The sequence below is a fragment of the Cheilinus undulatus genome, linkage group 4 (assembly GCF_018320785.1).
Source record: "Cheilinus undulatus linkage group 4, ASM1832078v1, whole genome shotgun sequence".
NCBI classification, from domain to species: Eukaryota; Metazoa; Chordata; class Actinopteri; order Labriformes; family Labridae; genus Cheilinus; species Cheilinus undulatus.
Genome location: NC_054868.1, coordinates 6,295,082 through 6,320,236, shown reverse-complemented (window position 1 = coordinate 6,320,236; position 25,155 = coordinate 6,295,082). Strand labels below are relative to the sequence as shown.

The following is a 25,155-nucleotide window of genomic DNA, read 5'->3' as shown; positions in this document are numbered from 1 at the left end:
ATTGTTCCCGTTTTTTTAATTGGTTCTCTTTACAGCTGGTTTTATACATGATTATGATTCAAGTCTTTTCAGTGCTACCCATTTACAAACAACTTTACCAGACTTTACACACCCCTGCTGCAACTCTGCAGGAATGTTTGCATATTTTATAAAGATGCTTCTATTGAACTACTGTGGACGTTATTTTTCGGTAACATTTAAAAGAAAATCAAGAGGAAAAAGTCAAACGGCATTTAAGATTGTACATAAAATGTTGTTGCAGCTGTAACATGAGACTCAGTGAAGAAATAATCACACTGAAGTAAAGAAGACTTGAAACTAAACTGAGACCAAACACTCAGAGAATCTGTTGACAACAAATCAATGTCAGAAAGGCCCCTATTTCATCTTTTTCTGTGCATTTAGGACCATCTTTGCTCCCTGACTCATCGCCCCCTGCTGGTCATTAATAAGATTGCCGGGGGAGATTAATCTCAATTAATCTAAACTCAGTACCCCATCACAACAAGCAAAAATTTACAATTTTTTTGCAACTTCATGAAAAATAAAAAACTGAATAATCACATTGACATTATTCAGGCCCTTCACTCAGTACTTAGTTGAAGCACCTTTGGCACATTTGCAGCCTGAATACTTTCTGAATGAACTGCACTGATTAGCTCTGTATACTTCTCATTTTCAGCTTTTAGGTGTCATAAAAGGACAAATGTGATTATAAAGTGAATAAAAATTGTGTGAAGACTTTGAAACAAACTCCAAAGAAAAGAAGAAGTGACAACATTTGAATAAAAATACTTCTCTGAGAAAAATCAAAGCTGCATTGAAATCTCTGAGTGACACGGACAGTAACATGAAACCGGCTCGGTCAATAAAAACCCCACACTGATGTCAGAAACATCGGATGGGATGAGATGTACTACAGACAAAATTAATCTGAGTACCAGTGAATGATGCATTATTTAGTGTCTGTTTGTTTGACTCCTCTCGTACTGTGGCACAGCTGATACATAAGCTCATTTTAAAAACATTATTCACACTAAAACCCATGACAGCTCCTAATCAAAGCCAGGGAAAATATCCAGAATCCTTCCTCCTTCATAGCAGACTCATGACGGTAAATCCTGTGGCATTAATAATCCTCCTCTGTGTGCCTCAAATTCTTTTTAGACGGACTCTTTATCAAACAGATCTGCTTTGTAACAGTAGAAAAGAGCAGTTTGATTTTTCTTCTTCAGGAGAAGAAAAGTTCTTCACACAGTCTCTGTGTTTCTTCTGGACTGGAGACTTCATGTCCGATGGTCCGAGGGTCGCTGTAGATCTCGTAGTCGTTTCCTCCCTGTAAGAAGAAAGACATGAATAGAGAGGTTAGCTCAGCTACACTGTCCTCTTATGTGCTGAATCACAAGGCAAGGGGAGATTTTATGTCTCTATAGTACTGTTCACACAGGACTACCATTTCCAGTGGACCTCTAATAATTTATGAATTTCCCCCATGATGGTGGTGCATTTGCATGGGATAAGCGAAGTCTGTAATGTACTCAAACTTATAGATATTTCTGAAGAACATAAGAGTGCTGCATGGCTGCAACAATGAAAATGCAGTGAATTTTTACTTCTAAAATTATTTTTAAAAAATGCAATGTTGTGCACACTGTATTCTGCAGGTGATGTTTCCTGCATGTGGCCATAAGAACTGAGGTTGCATAAGTCAACTGTGCATATCAGCAGCTGATCAGACAGAGGAAGAGAGAGAGAGCAAGTCAAGCATACCTCCAGTTAATATATGAGAAAGAGAGACGTCTAACGTTAAATATGAACCTCATAAATATGGGATCATTACACATCCACAACAACTCTCCTTGTGCAGATCAGCTGTTGAAGCCTAACCACTGAATGTTGAGTGACACATTTCAAATCCCAAATTGTGTTATGCATGAAATGTATGGCTAAATAATGCTGGAATAAGATCAGGCACTTGCAAAGAGAAACTGTAGGAAGCACAACAGAGGCGCTGTGTATATAAGAGAGCAGTGGTGTGTGCGCATGCACGTTTGGACAGCAGAGTTTAAATAAAGTAAAAAAAAAAGGCATCTTTACACAATTTAGGATGAAATTCACTGGAATGAAGCACTAGTTGTAACCTATATGTTCCAAAATCTATACAGCCTCTCTTATTTTTTTAGCAGATAAAGGCTCACAAAAAGAATAAATTACAGAGATGCCAATTTGCACAGGATTAGTATTACCTGTGGATGTCTAAGTGTGCTGAAATATGGTCAGTAATTTACCCTGGAACTTTTACCTTGCAAATTACGGCCATGGTCGATTCACATGGGATTAAAAACACAGATGTCCTGCAAGATTATAATAAATTACCAGAGGTCCCACGGTAATACTAATCCCGTGTGAATAGGGCATATGACGGCATTAACTGAGACCAGAGGCATTTAGGTTGTCCTGTCTATATGTCTGGGCCGCCTTAGTAAACACCATGGCCCTCATTTATAATACTTGCGTAGACACCAGCATAGATTTGGGTGAAGAAGTCTTCTTACAATAAGGTCCACATGATCTATGAAATGTGGTGGATTACAGAGTACAGAGTACAACTATTTAACTGGTCACTGATAAATGCTGCAGCTGAAAACAATCATTTAAATAACACGTCCCTGTATATTCACAGTTCAGCCAGCCTTGTCTCCAGAGTTTAAGACACCGAGATACTTTATATGGCAGAGAAACCAGCTCCCTTATGATTTTAGTCTCCAGGTCAGAGAAGTAAAGAAGCCAGGATAAACTGCTGTCTTCTGACTGTTCACTAGTCTTGTAATGGTATAATTAAATAGTCAGTTTGGTGTGTCAGGATACAAAAATAAGAGCATAAAACATGAAAATAGGGGCACAGATGGTTTAGGGCGTTCCCCATATATGTGCACGGCCTGGGTTCAAATCCGTCCTGTGGCTTCTTTCCCGCACCTCCCTCCCCCAGTCTTATCCCTGTTCTGACTCTATCCACTGTCCTCTTCCATAAATAAAGGCATAAAAAGCCCCAAAACTATATTTATAACTGTATTTATTTACTTTATTAATGTGATAAGCACATGTTTTAAAGATTTATACTGAAGTTCTTCTCTCTCTTAGCATCCCCAACAGTCAAGTTGAAAAAGTAGTTGTTAAAAAGTCATTTAGAGAGTATTCAAGAGCAGCAGTGTGGCTGGTTATAAACCAACCACCCTTCATGTTTTCTGCTTGAAGTCAGCGGCACTCACTTTCTCAATAAGAAAGGAAAATGTTAATGAATGGAGGTGGTTGTCAGCTGCCAGTTTGATCCTTTATTTGATGTGAAGAACCCACTTAGTGGATCGTTTATACCTCACATTAGCATCTGTTTTGAGCATTCACATACCAAATGGCTGCATGAGCACATCTTCACTGATGGCCTGATATCTGAGCTCTCTGAGCTGCCTCTTTTCCAAATAGCCCTCCCTCATTTCTGTGGCTCTTCACCATGGATTAGTTTCCCTACATGCTGTGTGCAGTAAAGCTGCTCAAAGAAACATGAATGTGGGTGAATTAGCCACAAGCTATGGGGCTAGCAGTGCCTCTTTAACTACTTTTCTCCCTCATATTGCCATGATGTACCTTTAAAAAAACTCATGGGGGGGATTGGATTGAAATGACAACACAACTTACAAGACAGTTGTCCTTTTATGAACAAGGTTAAAGAGGTGGGGGTTTTCTTCTGTTTTTTGTTTTGTTTAAAGATATAAAATGGGAAAAGATGAAGAGCTCTGGGGGCCAAAATATTACCGAAATAGACCCATACCTGCTTAAAAATGATGGGTAAAATCCTTAAAATCAATTCTAAAACTAACAGGAAGCCCATGTAAAGAAGCTAAACTTGGGGTGGGATGTTGTTTGTTAAAGAAGACAAAGAAAACCACAGAAAATTACCACCAGGCTACTGTTTAGGCAGCCATACATTCACAAAATGTGTAATTTATGTTGGTTTTACTCTGCTGTCTGAGGTAATCTGTGTTTACCTGCCTTGTAAAGAAGCTGTGTGTCAGTGATCATCAACTGGAGGCCACATCAGGCCCCCCATGGCTTCCCATCCGGCCCCCATCGAACAATTAAATTAAAATTGAGAAGGGAAAAAAATGGCATGCTATTGTTGAACTTTTTTCCTTAACGTTTAAATAAAACCTTCAACTTTGCAAACAAGAAGCAAATAGATATTGTATTTCTGTAATTTGGCATGGTAAAAAATACTTATTCCTGTATTGATTAAAGCAGCCCTTCGAGGGTGAAATTTTCCTTTCTGTGCATCTGTGCAAAAGATCTGTTTCCAGCATGTATATGTGACCAATCACAGCACAGCTTATTAGCATCAAACTCAGTAATAGACATCAAGAGGACCCCAGAAATATATGGCTAAAATATCTCAATCGCCCCCTTGTGGCTGGCTGATAGGTGATAAGTATATTAGAGGGGATAAGTATTGCCTCATTGTTAAAAGCTGCAAGTTCCATTAATTTTTTAAAGAAATAATATTATTACGAGATTCTGTTAACTTGACCAAAATATTGATTTTAGTCTAGTTTATTTCAATGTCTGGCCCCCACAGCATCTGCCAAGAAAAAGCTGGCCCTTCTGTGAATAGAGTTGATGACCCCTGCTGTATGTCCTCTTTGTTGTTAGCAAGCTTACAGGCTTGGTTTTGTCTCCAAAGAAGTGAATGACTGAGTAGTTGTCCTTCTCGACGATCCCCAGACAGAACCTCTTATCCCAGCCATCAGGAAACACGTCGAAGCTGATCTGCCCTCCTGCAGAGAGACAATTCATCATCACAGTTAACCTACAGAGAAACACACAAGTTCCCTGATGTCTCACGCTGTTGTGGGTCCGGAGTAGTTTAGTTTTAAGCTGCTACCCAACCATTCTTTTTCTGAACTTATTATAAGTAATTCTGTGACCACTCACCGATTGAAAACGATAATCCTTTTCCTTTAAACTCCTCCTTTAACACTGCCACAAACTTCTCTCTGATTTTCTCTTTCTGAAAGAGAAACATGAAAAGCACATCTTTAATCATTATTATCCTTCAAATCCAAACATTAAACAGTTAATAAATTACTGATTCAGTAAAAGAGAACTTCAGCAAAATTTGCAACTCATATTCAGTGTTGAACACTGTAAACTAATCCAAGGAAAAATGGTTGGGAATGAATGTTTTAGAGGATAGGACTGTACCATAGTTAAGCCACTTAATCCATCCTCTATAGTTAATTATTGCATCTTGAAGAGAGCTAAATGTAGATTTGCATGCCCCCAAGTTCTGTGCACTTTAGTATTGAAACTTGGAACCGGTTCCAACACATCCAGTACCTACCAGACTGAATTATCAGGCCAAAACAAAGTCTCTGCTCTGTCTGCATTTTCCTACCAGGGTCACACTGGCTTTGAAAGTTAGCGCTGTTGGCCAGTCGTGGACTGAAGTGATGCTTTAAGTTGTGCTCCTTCTGAATCAAACCACCAAACCTGAGCATGTGCGTTACCTTGTCAAGTTCGAAAAATTCTTTCCTCTCTTCCTGCGTGCAGCTGCGTCCGATGGGTGAGACGTTCAACATGCCGTTACGAAATTCAATGAATGTACCCCTGTATAATGTTAAACATGACATAGTAGTATTAAAAATCATCCCACTGTATAATATAAAACAGATAATTATCTACCTCAATGATCATAATTCTGTTGTTTCTGTACCTCTTTTTAGGCAGCTTGATCTTGGCCATGTAGTTGAGACAGAAGTTGATGAAATCCTGCAGCAGCTCTTCTCCCATGTGAGCCTGAATGGACTGATGACAGCAAGAAGAAGAGTTAAAGCACTACCTTATGATGCAGCTTCATATTTTAAGTATATGCTAGGATAAGACCGTCTTTGTCTTCATGTATCGACCCTGGAACGCAAGAGTAGATGAGTTTTGGACATTTTAAAGTAAATCTTACCTGGACAGAGAGAAACTCTCCATCTTTATAGGCCTCCAGACCGTTCTCAGCAAACACATAGTCAACTCTCTGGATGACTGTGAGGGTTCAAAAACAGAGCTGCAGTTATAACATAATAGAGACGCCACAATACCAGAATATTTAACTTGGATATGATCCTATAAGAAATCAAGAGTAATGATGCCTGCTTTTATATCCTATGTCCTGTATGTCCTTGTAATAGGGACTGTAATGACATTGTATTCAAACACATGCATTTTATATGGAGTTAACCCTCCTGTCTGGATCTATAACAGCATCCGCTCTTCTTGGAAGGCTTTCCACCAAATTTTTGAGTGTTTCTGTGGAATTTGTGCCCATTCATTCTTGAAAAAGTATCAACCTCCTAAACATATAAGGATGCCTAAACATTCCACTGGAAAGCTACAGATGTGTGCATGCTAGTGCCCCACCATCCTCTCCCAGCTGTTCTTTGATCTTGCTGAGGTCCGACCCCCCGACCACTCCAACTCGAACACGAGTCCTCAGCTTCTGGAGAAACTCGGACATTTCAGGAGTCACTCGCTGAAAGCACAGACATGCAAGTCATGTTTAAACACATAAGAAATAAAAAAGATCAATAAACAATCACAGTAGCCTGAGTGATACATTGATTTAATCAACATTTCATAGAATGTAAATGTGTAGCCTGCTTAAGAAATCTGTGCCAACTATTGAAGTTTTTTTTTTCTCCACATAAGATAGCCCTCTAAACCAATATGCTAGTTGACAATATCAGTTTGTCTCTCTAATCCTTGGGTACATGTTGCAATATTAAGCAGGAGGGAAAAACAATTAAAGACTTAATTCTAAGGCTATATTGCCCAGCCCTTAATCCCAGGGACAAAACCAGACATCATAAAATTATAACCATGTAAAAGATTAGCCTAAAAAGGAGCTCTAGTTTGATCTCATCTGACCAAAGGGCATGCTTCCAGTAAGCAGAATATTTCTCCAGGCAGTCTTTGGCTTGGGGGTGTCTCTTCTGCAGAGATGGTGTTTTTCTTGGTCTGCATCCTCACAGTCCATTCCTGTGCAGGGCTCTAGCAATGGTCTTCTCTTAGACTACTATTCCTGACTTGGCTAAGTCATTCACTCATGTCTTGGCAGTTGTTCAGGGATCTTTAGACACATTACTCTCTAGTTCTTTTTCTTTTCATAGTCTTTGAAATCCTTCTCTTCCTACCTCTGCCGGGGTTGTTCTGGACTGTCTGGCTCTCTTTGAATATCTAGATGATCCTTCTCACTCCAGTTCTTGACAACTTGGAAATGCTGCATACCTTGGTTCATCCTTCTCCTGCTTTGTGAGCATCAACAATTGTTTTTCTCAGGTCTATTCTGGTTTCTTTTGTTTTGTCCTGATGCTTTCCCTTTGCTGGGTCCTTATTAAAGCTAATCTATTTGTCCTATTAAAAAAAAACGTTGTAAACTTAAAAAATAAAAATATTATATAGTGCCATTAATGCATGTCATGTTAGGCAGGTATTGTACCAGTTCCCTTGCAGGACATAGGATCAGCTTGGTAAAATTATCTTTTTGACAAAAGGAAAACTTGTAAAGCTGGTTCAACTTGCTAGCTAAATGCTAGCAGAAGCAATAGGAAACCGGACAAACTTGTTTCAGTGATCATGCTACGAATATTTTGTGTGATCATAGTGACAACAGCTCCAAAATGTGCCAGGGAGCGCAGATTTTGATTTTCAAATTTACTTCAAACACAGACAAACGGCCAAAATGGGATAACACATTCAGCGCGATACCCTAATTTTTGGCACATCCGGTGTTTTGTTTGGACCACTATCCGTGTTGTGTGGTGACTTTCGACTGAGACGTCTTTGGCTAAAGCGCATGGAAAGTGATCACATGAATGTCCCCTTTCAAATATGTTTTGATAAAATAAAAAAGTAAAAAATGTTTGTTCAAAAGCTGGACCTTATCTGTATTTTCGAACAGTTTACGTCCCAACCCGATGAGCGGCATGGTTCCGGGCGGAACTGTGTTGCAAAGGCATAACTTAAGCGGAACAATTTCAAGCTAGGAAGAACTACAATAACAACGTGGAGCCGGATGTTGCACTGACAATACGTGTTGTCAGACATTCGTATGAATGGAGTCAGGTGTTACAATGAGTTTAAACTCACACGTCTACATTTATTACCTGTCTCGCAGCTGTCAATGTACCATCAACGTCGAAGAGGCAGAGCGTGCTTGAGTCCACTTCACCCATTTTATAGTTCTTCTGTTTCCGATCTGTTTAGGATGATTTTGATTTTTTGTCTTATCACAGACAGCGGTTCCTTTGCGGGTGTAGAGTGATCGTTTACTCACTGTCAGTCTCCGTTTGTTTTCAGGACTATTCTTCCCTGTTTAGTCCCTCCACAGAATAATGAAGCTGCCTGAACTACAACACTGACAACTATGCTACAACACTATGCTACTAGAGAGGAGGGAGAGACTTCTTCTCTTTAAACAATTTGTGCTGGTATAGCAATGAAGAAGGAGCATGTCGCCACCTGCTGCTGAGTGTGAATTTTAGCTTCTTCGTTGTAGCTAAAAAGTAAGAATACATTCATTCTGCACTTTCTTTGGTGCACCTTGCAAGAGATGGTTGATTGGACCCCCTTAAAGATTGATGGAAACATCCCTATTAGATTTGAGTCCATATTAGCATAAAAACACCACACATGTGTTTGACCTATCTGTCAGCTGCACATCCAGTATGCAAATCTCATGCTCTAAGATGCTAAATCAGATTTAAATCTTGTGACTGTAGAGGCCAATTGAGAGCAGTTGCTTCACTATCCCATACAAGAAACCAGTTCAAGATGATTTCAGATGGAAATAAACTGTGGTTACAAAGGCATGGACATGGTCAGCAATGATACCCAGGTAGACTGGCCTCTCAGTACCCACTTGGAAAAAGGAACCCATCAATTCTAATTGTTTTCACTGACAAATCCCAACATAATAGGCCAATATTCACTTGATCTTGACAAAAACAAATCTGTAAATAAATCAACTATTCATTATTAAAATGGCGTACAAGGATATTTTTAAAAAGATAAAGAAGATCTGTTGAATTCGAGAAAAAAACAAAAATTCTCAATCTAAAAGGTCATTTTTGTAGATATAATTTTTGAGAATATAAAATCAAACTTACCAATGTCTGTGTTCAGTTTGCTTTCTTGGAAATCTGTGACTTTACACTGTTGTAAACTTATGATTTTGACATCTTGTACAGATGTAGTTGATGATCCCTGCCTTAAATGTGATGTTGCATGCAGTGATGACAAAAAACTGATTTCTGGACTTATTTTGACTCAGAAAAGTTGGTACTTCTCTGATATTTTTAGATACAGCAAAATTTATAATCAGTATATTATGCTTTTGGCATGGACAATTGCTTTTCAACTATAAGCTGTGTAGTCAAGCTGCAAATACGCTGATGACCTAGCAATGAGGAGTCATAGACTATTTAAGAAAACATAATCTGCAACTGTGCTACTTCAAGACACGATACAATAATACTCAGTGTATATCTTATTGATCAAGAACCAATTTTCTTGATTATTTTTTCAGATTTGGTGTGCAAATCATTACCTATGGAAAAAAATCAACTCTGTCAAGCAGTGTATTTCATTGCCCTAAAAGTGTTGCAAGGCTTTTCCTAAACCTAATCACTTTGATATGGTTAAAGACAGTGCTTTCCAAAGGTCAGGCCCAGAGACGTCATTTACAATAACTAAAAATCCAAATCATTGCAGTTAAAAAAGTGAGCTTGTTTGTAATGATGAAAATAAACTTAACAACAATGTTATTTTAAAACTCAGAAGTAACAAAACACAGCCAGAAATTATAACTCATGTCACCATTTCATCAGTTATTTTGTTTGATGTATGCAACCAGTAACATGGTTCAGCTGGTGTTGGATTAAGTGGTGACACTGCATGTAACATTCAACTATACCACTAGAATTTAAGAATTTATCAGTGTCTTCTGAGACATTACTGCTATCTGGGCCACAAAGTATATTTGCATTGATAAATAAAAGAAAAGAAAATTCAGATACCTGCTGTAAAGAAAATGAATGGCAGTGGCTTATTTATTGTAGTTTGTGACCCCAAAACCGTTTTGAGTAATGTTAATATATTTGAGGACAAAAGGGTTGCACTGAAATTCCCTGTTTATGAACCAAAAAAATTGCACTAATAAAGGTTTATATTGGAGTCTCATTTTAACATTATAAAAATGTTTTCAGCTCTTGAATTAGGCTACAACATTCTTAAGTTTGTAAAGGCTAGTTTAGTAAAACAGGAACCATTTGCATTAAAAAAGAAAAGAAAAAAACTTCTTTCTGACTGCACATTTTTTCCTTCCCCATTTTGTTCCAGACATCAGTTAATAAATTGCAGTAGTTTTGTTATCCATTCAGATGCGTTTTAACATCTTTCATTACTGAATTATCTGATATTGGAGCATGGGATGGATGCATTTTGAAAAGGGACGGAGGAAATGTTTAAACGATATTTGCGTTTAAAACCAGTTGGATATCAGAGCATATTCTCAAAAAACGTCCGCGTTAAATCTCTCTTTGTCAAATTAGCGCAGCAAATTGAAGTGGTTTGGTGATTTCCGTCTTCTAACAAACAAACGGTTCAAACGTTGACGCACCATCGACAGCAAAACAACAGATGAGCGTATTTTGACTCCAAGCGAACAAAGGAGTTTTCGCGCCGCACGTTTAAACCCCCACTTCAACCAATCAGCGTTCAGATAACACAGCCAAACCCGCTGCCTCAGTGCTTGACACCACAGCCAATCAAAACACTGTATTCTCCTTTGGCCTCATGTTCAAATAAAAATACACCTAACTGACCAATCCACTGACGGGCGGGGAGGAGTTGCAAAAGTAGTTCTAGTTAAGTTCGGTCGGCCCTGCAGGCAGTGACAAAACAGTTGAGCTTTCTTCCTCATTCAGTCGTTACTACTGGTGTTGCTGAGAAGAGGTAAGAGTCTGAAGTCTTTCTACACGTATTTAGCTAAAACGAGCTAGTGTATTTGACGACTTTTGTAGGGGTTTTCGTAAAAGTTTTGGGTCAATTATCCGCGTGTACTGAGTTTTATTTTAACTATGAATTGCAGACGTATACGTGTTTGTGTAAAAATGATTTTGCCCTTTAATTATACTTATGTCAAAGAAAATTCGACAAAAACTGATCATTTCCACAGGCAAAAAGTCTCAGAGGTTAACATTTTATTCTCTTCAGGGTGTGGAGGATATGTGTCGACGTTATTCAACGCTGTGTGCGCATGTAGTTCAAACGCCATTTGGTCATGTAGCTTAGCTGCTACGAGGTAAAAACTGCTATCTGTAAGGCAGTGTAAGTTACGCTCCTGTTTGGTTCAGACTGATATGGGTTCGCCCTACGTAGATAAGGAAAGACATGCCCATACTTTAACTCAAAAGTGCGCTTTTTGAGTCACTTTGCTGGGCGAGGTTTTTGGCGCAGTTAACTTTAGGCGGGAAGATACAAAATGGAGTCGTGTCTTTTTGTCACAGTGAAGCAGAAATCCGATTAGAGCCTTAAAACGGCTCCGGGCGTCTGTTTGCCCTGTTTGTGCCACAGTAACACCTTTGAAAGCTAGAACAACTATACATGTGAATATGTATTTGTAACTTGGACATTAAAACGCGGGATATAACTTTTTCACTGACGCAGAAAAAGTTTTAAATGGCTTTATGCAGTCTGCTAGCTGCTCTTTAATTTCACGTTTTGTTTTATTCTATGTTTTTAGTTCATCTGCACCATGAAGGACCCAAATAGGCCCAGAGGAAAGACCACTTCATACGCATTTTTCGTTCAGACCTGCCGCGAGGAGCACAAGAAGAAACACCCAGGGACCTCAGTGAACTTCGCAGAGTTCTCCAAGAAATGCTCAGAGAGATGGAAGGTAAGTCTGGTTTAAGTGAAGTCATTAAAATTAGCCAAGTAGCACATTGTGGCACTTAAATGCCATCTTTGTTAGTAAAAGTGCAAGTTATTTGGCATATTTGTGTTAATACTCTCTGAAACTGCTATATATTCCGGTTGTTTTGATTGTACTGATCATACAAAAAATGATTTGGACACTTTTTTTGTACTTGCCAAATTTGTTAATTCGGGTTAGTTAAGCTTAATTTGTTCAATTTTCCTAGACCATGTCAGGCAAGGAGAAGTCAAAGTTTGAGGAGATGGCTAGAAATGACAAAGTCCGATATGACCGGGAAATGAAGTCATACGTCCCCCCGAAAGGTGTCAAAGGCAAGAAGAAGAAGAAGGATCCCAATGCACCCAAAAGGCCACCGTAAGAAACTTTTCATACGTCAAGAACTCTTTAAGGTGCTTGGACTTTTCCTGACCATTAATGTGTTGCAAATTCTCTCCAGATCTGCATTTTTCGTGTTCTGCTCCGAACACCGCCCAAGGATCAAGGAGGAGAACCCTGGTATTGCCATTGGTGACATTGCCAAGAAGCTCGGCGAGTTGTGGAGTAAGACGAGCGACAAAGACAAGGCCCCATATGCTTCCAAGGCTGCCAAACTGAAGGAAAAATATGACAAGGTACATAGCACGTAACATTAAAATTGTAGGTGTCAGAGGATTAAATGTTTTGTGTATGTTATTGACAACTCTGGCAATGGGAGGCCAAATTTGACACTTAATTTAGCATAAATTATTAAGTCACGTTTATTTAATGGTAAATCTGTTTGTTCAATCCACACCAGGATGTCGCTGCCTACAGAGCCAAGGGTGGTTCAGGGAAGAGCGATGCTGGAAAGAAGAGCGGCCCTGGCAGACCCGCTGGCAAGAAAGCAGAACCCATCGATGATGATGACGACGATGACGATGAGGACGAGGATGAGGAAGAAGATGAGGATGATGATGACGAGGATGACGACTAAGGGTTCTGTGTGTTGAAGGGTTGTGGATCTTGCAATGCATTGTTCTGTTTTACTCCTGTTTTTGCGTGGTTGGTCCCAACAGTATTTGTCTGCACTGTTGGTCTGCCTCTTCATCAGGCATCATATGTATTCCTCCTTAAATTCAGGGATGATGTTTTTCTTTTGTTACTTAGCCCCCTTTGATCTTTTTCTGCTGAACTCTGATTTTTCCCCCTTTAAGCCCCGTTTGCTATCAAACCAGCCAGCTACATGAAATAAATGTGATCACATGATGGACTGAAACTTCTATGCAGGCAGCATAAGTTTTAAAAATGTTTTTTCTGGAAGCACTGCTTTTCTTGGTTTAGTGGTGCTGGTTGTCTTCACTGTCGTTTTACTACCAGGGTTTTTCTGTAGTTTGAGTATTAAAACTGTTTGCAGCCATTTTTAATGTGGAACTTAAAAATTTCATGTAGAACAGATTTTCTTTTTTTTAATAAAAGTTTTGTATATTGATTATAAATGTGTGGACTCTGAAAGTTTTATATCCGGTAGTTCCTCGTTATTGATGGGTGGGATAAAATGTACAGGTAATTCTCAAAAAATTAAAATATCAAAGTTTAATATTTTTTGTCACTCATTTCAGAAAGTGAAACCCACAGACTCATTACACAGGGAAATATTTGAAGCCTTTATTTCTTGGAATTAAGGGTTAATAAAATATATCTTTATTGATCTTATGTAATTTATCTTTGAACCATAATCAACATTTCACTCTGTAAAGAGTCTATAATATGGTTTTAACTTTCTGAAAAGTGATAAAAAATATTGAACTTTTTCATGATATTCTGTTTTTTTTAGATGTGCCTGTAATTTTCTTGAACCAAACTTGCCAAGAAGAACTTAAACTAAACTTTTGGTAAAGAAAATTGTAAATCAGCTTGAAATGGACGTGAAAGCCATGCCGACCACTGTAAATTTTGTTTGGTGTGTCTCTAAAGAGTTTATTGGAAATGCAGTGCATTAGAAGAAGTATATTAGTTGCTAAAGATAACAAAAGTAGTTGACAAACCCAGACCTCAAACTGGAACAGTAAACTAGTCAAAAATATTACTAATAAGTCATGAAACTAGACTTGAGCTCAAGACGTAAGCTACAAATATTTAGATCTCCATTTAATTCACACTGAATTTCCCTTCGGGGATAAATAAAGTTCTTGTATTGTAATTCAGCATTCACTAGAAGCTGCTCTTAGTGATCTGTGACTAAAAGGTGATGCTAGAATGATAACATGGCAAAACCTGAGAAAAGGCCACTCCTGTGATACTAATGAGTATTTTTAGTGATTGAAAGTTTCCTGGGGAGGTTGAATGAGAAGTCGAACTTACATTATTATAAAGTGAAAGGAGTAGTAAGTAAAGTAAAGTAAAATGTTTTCATGCTGAATGAGAAAAAGGGCCTTGACACTATCAATTCTTGAAGGAAAACTGGGTTGTGAGAACACTTCAGACTTTGAGAGGGCATGCGAGTATCAAGGTTAATATAGTTAACTAAATAACTAAAACGTAAAAATCATTTTAGTTGACTAAAACTGAAGAAATGATCTGTCCATGCAGCAAGATCATTTGACGTAATAAGATATCTTGAAATAAGATTGTTAAATCTAGAAATAAGTAAGGCGGCAGAACCCTTCAAAAGGTTAAAATAAGCAGAAAATGCTGGTTTTAAGCTGAAAATGCTTAAAACTGAACTTCCTACAGCCTTAAAATAAGTGAACTATTCTTAATATAAGCAAATTAATGTCCTTAATGTCTTGCTTTTAGCAAATTAAGCTGGAAAAACTATAATAATATAATAAAATATTGTCAAATTTAGTAGAAAAAAATCTTAAATAGTAGTAAAGTTGATTAAGCTCTGTCTTAAAACAAGTTGGTTCCTCCTGAAATAAATCTAAATATATGTTAAAACTAAACCTTATTTTAGACCATCTTTATGTTTCTACTGAAATCAGGCTATATAATTTCTTTACAATGTTGTTTTAACATGCTTGAAGTCAGAAGTATTCTGCTCAATAAACTGCATTTTTTTTATTGATGCTTTTTGTGTGATTCTGAAATCAAGCAACTTGAGTTTGTTACTGAATCTTAAAATGAAATCTATTTTGATGAGACTGTGGGTGAGAGAGCTAATGTAGCTTATTTAAACAGTTATTTACTCAACATCTGGGCACCCTTATTTAAAAAGCATTAGTCTACTTTTTAAGAGTTACATTCTTTAGAACGGGGGTGTCAGACTCAATCACAGCAGGGGCAGGATTCTGGATTCAGGTCTAATCTGAGGGCCTAACAGGGTCACCTTTTTAACCTGATGATCAATGATTTTGAAATTTAAAAAGTTAAAGAGATAAGTTTAAAGGCTCACAATCTGAGAAAAGTACATTTATTAGTTCAAAATGGTCAAAACATGAACTTGAAAAATAATGTTTTTTAAACTAATATTTATGAAACTTTCAAATATATGAGCAAGAAAATCAAATTTATGAGTTTAAAAGGTCAAAATCTGAAGTAAAATTTGTAATCATGAAATTAATAGTCAAAATATTTTTCAAATTTTTTAATTGTGTCTAAAAGGTCAAACTATGGAATTGTGAGACCAAAGCTGGGAGTTAAAAATATGAGTTAAAATACAAAGTAATGAGTTAAAAAGGTCAAAATATAACTTAAAATTTAAAATTGTGAATCTAAAAGCTCAAAAATTATATAAGAAGTCAAAATTATGAGTTGAAATGCTTGAGTGCTGATTGCTAGATGCAAGTTTGAGTGCTCATTGCCAGATGCAAAATTGAAAATGTGAAATTAAAACACAAATTAATTTCTTTTCCCACATTCCTGACTTCTTATCTAATGCTTTTTACTCCTTACTTTTTTCAAATTTTATGAATTAACAAGGATATTTTAAATCAAGGATATACTTGAGGATATCTGAAGACCTCATACTGATGGGTCAGTTTTAACAGATATATGAGACCATCTTGGGGGCCGGATTTAACTGTTCTACGGGCCAGATTTGGCCCCCGGGCCTTGAGTTTGATACCCCTGCTTTAGAATAAGCTCAGCACACCTGATAAATATTAGCAGCTGTGCTGCTGATGCTGATAAAGGTCAGTATATGGTATATTGACAGAACAGAGGCATTAAATGTGCCAGAAATCATCAAAATCTATGTGTTAGTGACCAAATATTTATTTGCCCTATACCAGTCGACATTTCATAAACGGTTCATTAAAGCAGAAAATACAGCCCTGGTCTGGAGTACTGAAAAATCACATACACCTTTCATTTACTGGCTGTTTACTGTACAAAAGTAGTGTTATTTTTTTTTAAAGGTATTAAGAAGTCTTGAATTTGTTTTTTAAACACATGCATGAACCCTGTTATGACACCAAAAATCACATCAAAATACAAGTTATCAGGTAGCTCTGCTTGTTGGAGGGATTGTGGGGAACAGGAAGCTAATCATCCTGCATTTAAAAGATTTTGTAAGTCAGTTCAGGAGAAAGCTGCACTTTTTTATTTACAGTAACAGGTACAAACCAGCTCATGCACAGATGGATGGATGGAATATTAACTCATGTAGACCTCAGGCTGTCTAAAAACATGCTCTAAAACTGGAAGGCTTTCTGCACAGGATCTCAACATTTACCAAAATCATTATTTCTCAATTTTTGTTGCAGACCAGGAAATGAAACAAAAAAATTCATGAAAGCATAAGTCCTTGGCTTTCATAGTCGGTCATTGCCTTTGCCCTTAAATTCATTTTTTAACTCATTAGTCAAATCAAAATCATCACCATCCTCTTCCTCCAAACATGCCTCTTATCCGCAGAGCCTTGTCTAGCAGGTCAGCAGTCACATCATAATCTTGGATGTCTCGTCTCATCTAGTCTGTTCTAGTCCGCCTCTGTGTCACTCTCCTTGCTTAGGTTGTCAGCCATCATATTTATCACTGAAAACTTTTTCATACATGGACTTATTTAGTGTAGAAGCCAAAAAGCGTTAACCAAAGCATTTTTCCCTTCTGCCTTCCAGACTTGTATTGTAGCAAATCCTGTTGCTGTTTAAATCATCCAGAATGCATGGAGGTCTCATTTAGTCTTACAGATACTGCATATGCATGCAAGCATTACATCTGGTCTAAATGGGTTACGTAAGATTCATAGGCCACTGGAAACATAGACAGCTTTAGAAACTAACAGGTTAAAAATCCCAGTGTAGGGGTGCAGGTGGCCTAGTGGTTTAAGGCGCACCCCATGTATGTGGCCTGGGTTCGAATCTGGCCTGAGGCCATTTATAACATGTCTTGTCCCTGTTTCCTATTCTATCTGCTGTCCTCATCTATCAAATAAAGGCACAAAAATGCCCAAAATAAATCTTAAAAAAAAAAAGAAAAAGAAAAGAAATCACAGTGTAACACCAACTTCAAGGTACCTGTCCATTTTGCATCTTGGGTGACAGTGAATCCATTTCCCCCATTTCTGCTTGATCCTTGTCACTGCTGTCACTGTTAGGCGATATTTGCAGTCCAATCAGGTTCCACAGGTAGTCCAGTCCAAAGATTGCACATGTACTTTTGCAGGGGCAAGAGGCTGTGCTGACTCTCCCAGCACAATCTCAAGAGCATGGAAGAGAGACCAGAGGACTGGCAGATACACAAGGAGAGCTGGGCAGGACTGTAGGAGGGCTTCAATCCAGCAGTGTCATTTTCTTTTGTTAAAAATACAAGACACTGTGAACTTTTTCCTAAACAGGTATAATTCAGGTAATGTAAGTCAATCTTCCAAAGTTTATCCACATAACTAAGCCTGACTTTGTTACCTTTACTCAGTTTCATTCTGTGTTTCAAAACTGCAAAATAAGACATTATCCATGAATAAATGCCCCCTGTGATGCATTGTGGGTATTTCAAATTAGTGATAAATGGCTTTTCTAACAATCAGGAGTAGATGAACTGCTAGCTGAAGACATGGCAGTGATGATAGATCAGGCTGGTGGGAAACAACAGAATTTTCCCATGATTCCCTGGGGCAGAGTGTTTACATGTGTTTAGATATGCTTAAATGTGATCAGGTGAGTTTAGATGTTGAATGTTGTACAGACATTACTGCTGTGATACCTTTGTTCATCTTTCTGATGGATTGTTGTTGATTTTGATGGTCACTTTTGCACCATGAGTGATCAGAGTACTTCCTGAAAATGAGTTTGACTGCCTGAATTGGTAATGTAGCCATACATTATATTGCCAAAAGTATTCACTCACCCATCCAAGTAATTGAAATCAGGTGTTCCAATCACTTCCATGGCCACAGGTGTATAAAATCAAGCACCTAGGCATGCAGACTGTTTCTACAAACATTCGTTGGTGGTTACCAGGAGAACGGTACTTGTCTGACAGCATTGTGCCAAGTGTAAAGTTTGGTGGAGGGGGGATTATGGTGTGGGGTTGTTTTTCAGGAGCTGGGCTTGGCCACTTAGTTCCAGTGAAAGGAACTCTGAATACTTCAGCATACCAAGAGATTTTGGACAATTCCATGCTCCAAACTTTGTGGGAACAGTTTGGGGATGGCCCCTCCCTGTTCCAACATGACTGTGCACCAGTGCACAAAGCAAGGTCCATAAAGACATGGATGAGAGAGTTTGATGGGGATGAACTTGACTGGCCTGCACAGAGTCCTGACCTCAACCTGATAGAACACCTTTGGGATGAATTAGAGCGGAGACTGAGAGCCAGGCCTTCTCGTCCAACATCAGTGTGTGACCTCACAAATGTGCTTCTGGAAGAATGGTCAAAAATTCCCATAAACACACTCCTAAACCTTGTGGAAAGCCTTCCCAGAAGAATTGAAGTTGTTGTAGCTGCAAAGAGAGACCGACATCATATTAAACCCCATGGATTAAGAATGGGATGTCACTGAAGTTCATATGCGAGTCAAGATAAGCGAGCAATACTTTTGGCAATATAGTGTATATTCTCTGTGAATTTAATTGATGAGGGAAAATCAAGAAAGTGTGGAAAATGCAAATACTTCATTTGCAATCATTAAAACTGCAAGTTTCAAAGACAAATTTTAAGTAAAACAAAGATTCGTCTTGTTGAATCTACTTGAAAATGTAAGTAAATTTCACTTCGATTTTTTCGTTCAAGAACTAAAACCGAGAAGTAGTTTTTACAAGATTAATCTGGCTATTCTACAAAAAAAAAAAAAAAAAAAAAATGCAAAAAGTTACCTAGGTTTTTCTAAGTAGATTGGGATGAATATTTTTCTCAGTGCAGGATCAGAGTGCATTGTGGGTCTTTTCAATTACATGAAACAAAAGAGGAGAATTAAAAAAAACACTAAAGACTACTTCAAAAGACGAGCTTTTCTTCTTTTCCAGGCGTTTGAGACAATTACATTATGATAGTTAAATTGGTTCAAAAAGAAAGAAATTTAAAAAATTTAAAGGATGAAGTAAAACACTCTCAGATCAACAAATCACCTCTGCCCTTTAGGATGATGAGTTTGGCAATATTTGTGTTTTTTGACCATCTGTTGCTGATTTAACCGTTTTAAAAAAACTATTTTACGAAAATAGCTTAGCGTTAATGATCTTAAAACAGTCATTTAAACGGAATTATACCAATCCTGTTGAAAATGGTGTCGCTGTAAATGAACCGTGTCTGTCTGTATCTCTATAATAAAATCATACATCATGCTGACTGGAGTCATGAATTTAGATTCACCTCTGGATTTACACAGAGACCGACCAACTGACAATCCCAACAGCCAATAGGTGATCAGAACCGACTTTCCATCGGACCAATCAGAGCCATCGGTTTCTCCCAGCTCACGCGGAGGACGGTGAGCAGGGAGCATTTCAGTACCTGGGAGCTGTCCGTTGTGCACGAGCCTGCTGACAACTAACGGTAAGACGAAAACACACACACACACACACGGACACACACATTAGCTGCATGCTAGCACTGCAAAACGAGTCAACAGCGATGACAGACAAAACAACGCCGTGAAATTCAGTTCAATTCACCTTTTCCCCCCAAAAAACCTGCGTTGTTTGGTTGTGACGGACCACATCTGCGACATTCAGGTGTCCTGATAACAGACAGTTTTAACACGGATTAGTTTTTGCCTCCGAAACCTGTTGATGCCATTAACATCTGACTGAATTCTATCAGAGAAGAGACAGAAAAGAGACGAGAAAACGCGTCCGGTTGCCAAGCAGAGGCAGCAATTTGGTTAGAAATTGGCTGGTTTGTCGCTAAGAAACAAGGCTAGCAAATCGATTTAACGGTGCCCCGGACGAGCTTCTTATTTTGAGCTAATTGATCATTATTAGGATATCTTAAACGGACTGTTGTGTTAATAAATCCTCGCTAAGTAAATACTACTGATGGGGTTCCCGTTTCGTCTGAGTGAGATGTTTTTTATGTCATAAACGGCTTTTCAGTAAGGACCACCTCTGACTTTGAAGGCTAAATTCACTGTTTTGACCTCTGATTTGTAGAAATTTATAACTTCATTTAATGAACAATTGTAAATCAAGCCTTACAAATGCCATAAATTTTGCCTCATACCTACTAACTGCAACGTAATCAAACTGACAGACATTATAACATACTTGGTATTCCAGGAAAAGCAAAGTGTAAATGTGCTTTATTTAAGAAAGACCTACTATTCTTAATGTAAAGAAAAAATCTGCCATTGATGAATGTGAAAGTGTAAGTTAACTGAATCTTATAGGCTTATAATGGTGAATGTACTTCTATCTAAACACATTTGATTCAGTTTTTACTGATATAATGAGAAGCTGCATACAAGAGGTGTTGTTTTATTCTTGTCGTGTTGTTTTACCTCTCTCTAGATGTAAACCTACAATCATTAAAATTTCCAACCAAGATTTTACTATAAAGTGTTACTGTTTCCATGGTATTTTTCAATATTTACAACAAATACTCATTAGTTATCTTCACCTTTGTTTGTCCAGAGTTATCATGATACCAGAATGTAAACTTCTTTATAACTCTAGTCAAAAATCAGATAACATAGCAACTCTGACCATAGAAAATAGTAATTCAAGACCAAAAAGGGGTAATTTCTAAGAATGCACATTATTATAAACATTTCTGCAGATATTTACAACAAATATTTTGGCTGTAAATAGCAGAATATGTCAACTTTAAATTCAGGTAATATGCACAAACAGGGGCGTAGCAAAGGGGGGAAAAGGGCACTGATTACCCAGGCCTGCAATAGTGAGGGGCCCTTGAGGAGCCTGCAATGAAAAGTTTGTTTGTATCAATTTTTCTAGTGTCTCTGAATCAAAAGCAACAAAATGAATTGGTCAACAGACTGAAATCTGTATCAAATAGACTAAAAAAAAATACTGAGTGTCCTCTGCCCCTCCCTTAAAATGTCTAAATGGCCAGTTGGGTGGGGTGAGGGTGGGGATAAGGGGCTGTATAATATTCTTTCTGGGAGCCCAAAATCCCTAGCTACGCCCCTGTGCACTAATAAGTTCGTGGAGTTTTAGGCAGGACCAACAGAGCAATGTCAGTTGAGGTCTTTTTCTTTATTCACTTTCGTAACTGAACCCCCAGGCCTATTCTTTCACCTGAAAACCTATATATTGGGTGTAGAATTGTTGAGCTATTGTGATCAGAATCAACATTTTAATTCAAAGTATTTAATTTTTACACATTATGCTGAAATATGCATAGTGACTGCCCTCTACAGGTTGATATACAGCTACTGCAGGTGAATTTATATGTCAGCTTGTCCAGAGCTGAGTGACGTGTAGGGTCCATAAACTTTTTAATGTTAATAGCTGATTCCACCATTTAGAGACATTACTGTGATGCTTAGAATTGTGGGTAGTGTAGTTATATTCCTTGAATATGAATAAACTATATTTTTCTTAGAATTAGGTTCATGTCATCCAGTCATGTGTCTTCTACAAGAGCACTTACCTTGTTTTATACCCAGGTAGCGTGTGGTAAGTCTACAATGAATAGGAAAAATAATTACATCCACTAAAGCATCACAGACTGTATGAGGTGATGGGGTTTGATGGTCAAAAATATGAGTACTATATGTAAAATGAATTAAACCTAATCATGCATGAGCTCAAATAGATACATTTTTGCTCATCATTGGCAGTAATAGTTATTAACTATTGATATGCTTAAATTAACAAATAACTGTGTGAAGAAAGCTCTGCTCTTAATTATGGGAATGCCTTTTCAGCTCTGTGTTTTAATTATTTATTAATTTGGCTCTCCATCAGTCACTACTGATGTAGCAGCTACACTTCCTGGGATCCACACAGGCAAACTCCTTGTAAATTACAATCATAAAAGTCCAAATGGGAGAAACATACAGATGTAAAAATCCAAATTAGAACAGGGATAATGAAAAGCGCACAATAACAGCTGCAATCAACACCAATGAGACCTGGATGAACCCACTGGTAATCCAAAAGGTAACCCCTCATTGGCTTAGGTAACCTCTCATTGGCGTTAAAGTGTGAGCCAGTCTCCACTCTCCCTCTCTCAAGGATGAGCTGTCCTAATTGTTCTCCTGGGAACATCTTTAGTTGTGATAGATGTTCTGTCACATGTTGACAGGTGAAGGCAGGCAGAGAGCAGGACTAATTATCATTGACAAGTATCTATGATATATGGCAAAAACAATAAGGATTCATATACTGACCAATAAATATTATTATTATAATTCAGATCTGCTGCAGATTTGTGGAGTCTCCTGATAATGAAAAAACAGCCTGTTGATCAGTTTAAATTAGAATGTATTTGTTAACTTGTGCTTACGTTGTTTCTTGATAAGCAAACAAAGAACAGTCTTTTCTAACTGTAGGTAAAGCAGGCTGTTGAGAGGGGACTTCCAGCTGAGCTACTGCTAACATTAGCCTAGCTTTTTTTTCTTTTAATGATTTCATCAGTTCTTTCATTATTTATTCACACAAGGCTTTTGTGGCAGTCTCTTCTACAAAAACAGTGGGACAAGTGAAATGCCACAAAGATCTTTCAGTTTGGCGTTTCTCATGTTGATCCACTTTAGCCAAAATTGAACATGAATGCAGGTTGAAATGTAAACCCTCCATGGATATTTTCAGTGTTGACTTCTTTAGATGTGGTTTGTCTACACAAACCACACTTAAACGTTAAAACAGCCCATAGGTTTATTTATAAACTACTTTTAAATCTACATGTCTACATATAATTTTTTACATTGAGAAAATGTCTTCATATAGAGAGTATTTGCCCATTAACAAAGTTCTTCTTATCCACCTTTTTCCTGGGGCCACTACTGTAAATCTGAGTATGGGCAAAACTTCCGGTGCTAAAGCGGAAATACATTATCTCATTGAGTGCCATTGACGTATATATACGTCATTTAAAAACCAACACTTGAGTGCCATAGACGTATATATACATCGAAGTGTTTTTTTTGGCGGCTGGCACAAGGGGGTGCTCTCATGCTCCCTGTGAGTAATTTTGAGGCCTCTGGGATACATAGTCGGAACACTACAGCCGGAAGTGAGGGTAGATCAAACGTCAGAGGTGGAGATCCTGGGGTCAAAGAGCAGAGCGATCGTTACAGAGGTAATCTAAGCTAAAAGTTCTAACTTAGATGCTGGAAGAAACTTAAACTTTTGCCTGAGAAATCGCTTACTCACTGAAACTGACACTGAACTTAACGACAGCGAATCCAGGGATCGGCACTTTAATTCATCTGTCTATGTGGTCGGGAGGCTAAAGAATGCCGCGAGGTTCCCTCCCGTGCCTCGGAGAAATAAGGCAGCCTCTCGCCAGCTGGATGCACACAGCAACAAGCAGGAGAGGACGTGGGTGCATAGGGAGGTCCCGTGGAGGCCGTCCAGTTCCAGAGTGTGAATGGCATATCAGTGACTGGAAGCATTGTTATTTATTTTACAATAAAATAACATTTGTAATACAATTTTCAGATGTCTTTTATATTATTGAAGGAAAAATTATAACATTCAAATCACTGTTCTGCTTGACAGACTCTCTTTCACAAAAATGCATTTTTCTCAGCTTTCTAGAAAAAAGTGGTCTTTTTGGTGAAATTAGCCTCTATTCAACTTCAGATAAATCAAGAACGGAACAAGCTACAAACAAACGATTTTTCCATGATGAAATAGAGAGTTTCTTCTTTCATTTGAGCTATTTGGTGTTTTCAGTATCATAGTACAAAATATTCTGTGGGTCTTGAAAGATGACTCAAAATGGCCAAAAACGCTGGCACAAGACACTTTCCATTTTATAAAAGGGCTGGCACTCAATGAGTTAAATGCATGTATATTGATATATTTTTGTAATCACATGTTCATATTGTTTGTATTGTAAATAAGTAAATAAGGTGGATACCACATTTTTCCTGGGGTTTTATGAATGTGGGTCAAACTTCCCATACAGTAACTTCAATAGCAAAAACGCGATTCTTCCAAGGGCTTAGTAAAGGGATTTAGCGTCAACGGTGGTTGTTCGGAAATAAATAAATATTTGTTGCAATAAATGCTGTTTCATTTTTGTTAAATCAGAGCTGAAAGGTTTATATTTTCTGTAATGCTCAGTACCTGTTGCTACATCCGTGGTACTGTGACAAAGATAAATCTGTCTCTCACCACAGTGTTTTAAATGTGCTGTTCACTAAGTGCATCAGGGATGTGATTCTTCAAATATTAATTTATCATTAATTCTTGACACAAAACTTGACATTTACCAAACTGAAGAGCTGACAACTTGAGACATGGATAGTTTTATCAATGTAATTCCCACATTTTAAGAGGGATTAGTTGGTAGAATAAGGATTTCAGCAACCCTAAAAACTAGAACTGCTATCTGAAGGCGGTGTCCAAACTCCTTTAACAAAACGTGATCATCTCTTTTTATACTGATATGAAGCTAATAAAGTTAGCTGAACATGCTTGTCTAGGTTATCTGAGGTAATGTCGTCACTTTGTACCCTCTAGTCGAGGGCAGAAAAATAATAATGTTATCCTGTTTGAGGTGAAGCAGTCAAAGTTTACATATTTTGGTATCCACATCACTCTAATCATCCTGTTTAGCGTCTCGTTTCAATGCAAAGTCCCATT

The 25,155-nt window shown here is 37.9% G+C and overlaps 3 protein-coding genes across 5 annotated transcripts in view; 2 read left to right on the top strand and 1 right to left on the bottom strand.

Moving 5' to 3' along the window:
* Nucleotides 1–8,498, bottom strand: pmm2 (phosphomannomutase 2). 3 transcript variants are annotated; one of them, XM_041786053.1, is made up of 9 exons: nucleotides 8,375–8,498; nucleotides 8,205–8,296; nucleotides 6,460–6,571; nucleotides 6,008–6,084; nucleotides 5,765–5,856; nucleotides 5,559–5,658; nucleotides 4,984–5,059; nucleotides 4,711–4,826; nucleotides 1–1,336 (listed from the first exon to the last, which is right to left on the bottom strand). In XM_041786053.1, exons 2-9 carry the CDS (start codon nucleotides 8,271–8,273, stop codon nucleotides 1,232–1,234), a joined length of 747 nt encoding a protein of 248 aa, XP_041641987.1. In that variant the 5' UTR covers nucleotides 8,274–8,296; nucleotides 8,375–8,498; the 3' UTR covers nucleotides 1–1,231. The 3 variants fall into 3 exon arrangements, with proteins under 3 accessions (XP_041641987.1, XP_041641988.1, XP_041641989.1); XM_041786054.1 differs by lacking the exons at nucleotides 8,205–8,296; nucleotides 8,375–8,498 and adding an exon at nucleotides 7,979–8,103; XM_041786055.1 differs by lacking the exons at nucleotides 8,205–8,296; nucleotides 8,375–8,498 and adding an exon at nucleotides 7,233–7,437.
* Nucleotides 8,499–10,923: 2,425 nt separating this feature from the next.
* Nucleotides 10,924–13,592, top strand: hmgb2a (high mobility group box 2a). Its single transcript, XM_041786061.1, has 5 exons — nucleotides 10,924–11,052; nucleotides 11,843–11,998; nucleotides 12,243–12,391; nucleotides 12,474–12,648; nucleotides 12,813–13,592. Exons 2-5 carry the CDS (start codon nucleotides 11,855–11,857, stop codon nucleotides 12,987–12,989), a joined length of 645 nt encoding a protein of 214 aa, XP_041641995.1. The 5' UTR covers nucleotides 10,924–11,052; nucleotides 11,843–11,854; the 3' UTR covers nucleotides 12,990–13,592.
* Nucleotides 13,593–19,878: 6,286 nt separating this feature from the next.
* Nucleotides 19,879–25,155, top strand: part of wdr17 (WD repeat domain 17) — a 50,443-nt gene continuing 45,166 nt past the window's right edge. Inside the window, exon 1 of the mRNA XM_041786030.1 lies at nucleotides 19,879–19,930. The gene's annotated coding sequence lies outside the window, so the exon portion shown is untranslated. The remainder of the gene's footprint in view (nucleotides 19,931–25,155) is intronic.

What these genes read in the sequence shown, in the direction of transcription:
- pmm2 (XM_041786053.1), bottom strand. Translation starts at nt 8,273, where the DNA reads ATGGGTGAAGTGGACTCAAGCACGCTCTGCCTCTTCGACGTTGATGGT. An exon ending in AGAACAGCTGGGAGAGGATG is followed by an intron (nt 6,085 to 6,459) that starts GTGGGGCACTAG and finishes GAACCCTCACAG; the next exon opens with TCATCCAGAGAGTTGACTAT. An exon ending in ATCAAGCTGCCTAAAAAGAG is followed by an intron (nt 5,659 to 5,764) that starts GTACAGAAACAA and finishes AACATTATACAG; the next exon opens with GGGTACATTCATTGAATTTC.
- hmgb2a (XM_041786061.1), top strand. Translation starts at nt 11,855, where the DNA reads ATGAAGGACCCAAATAGGCCCAGAGGAAAGACCACTTCATACGCATTT. An exon ending in AATGCACCCAAAAGGCCACC is followed by an intron (nt 12,392 to 12,473) that starts GTAAGAAACTTT and finishes AATTCTCTCCAG; the next exon opens with ATCTGCATTTTTCGTGTTCT. An exon ending in TGAAGGAAAAATATGACAAG is followed by an intron (nt 12,649 to 12,812) that starts GTACATAGCACG and finishes AATCCACACCAG; the next exon opens with GATGTCGCTGCCTACAGAGC.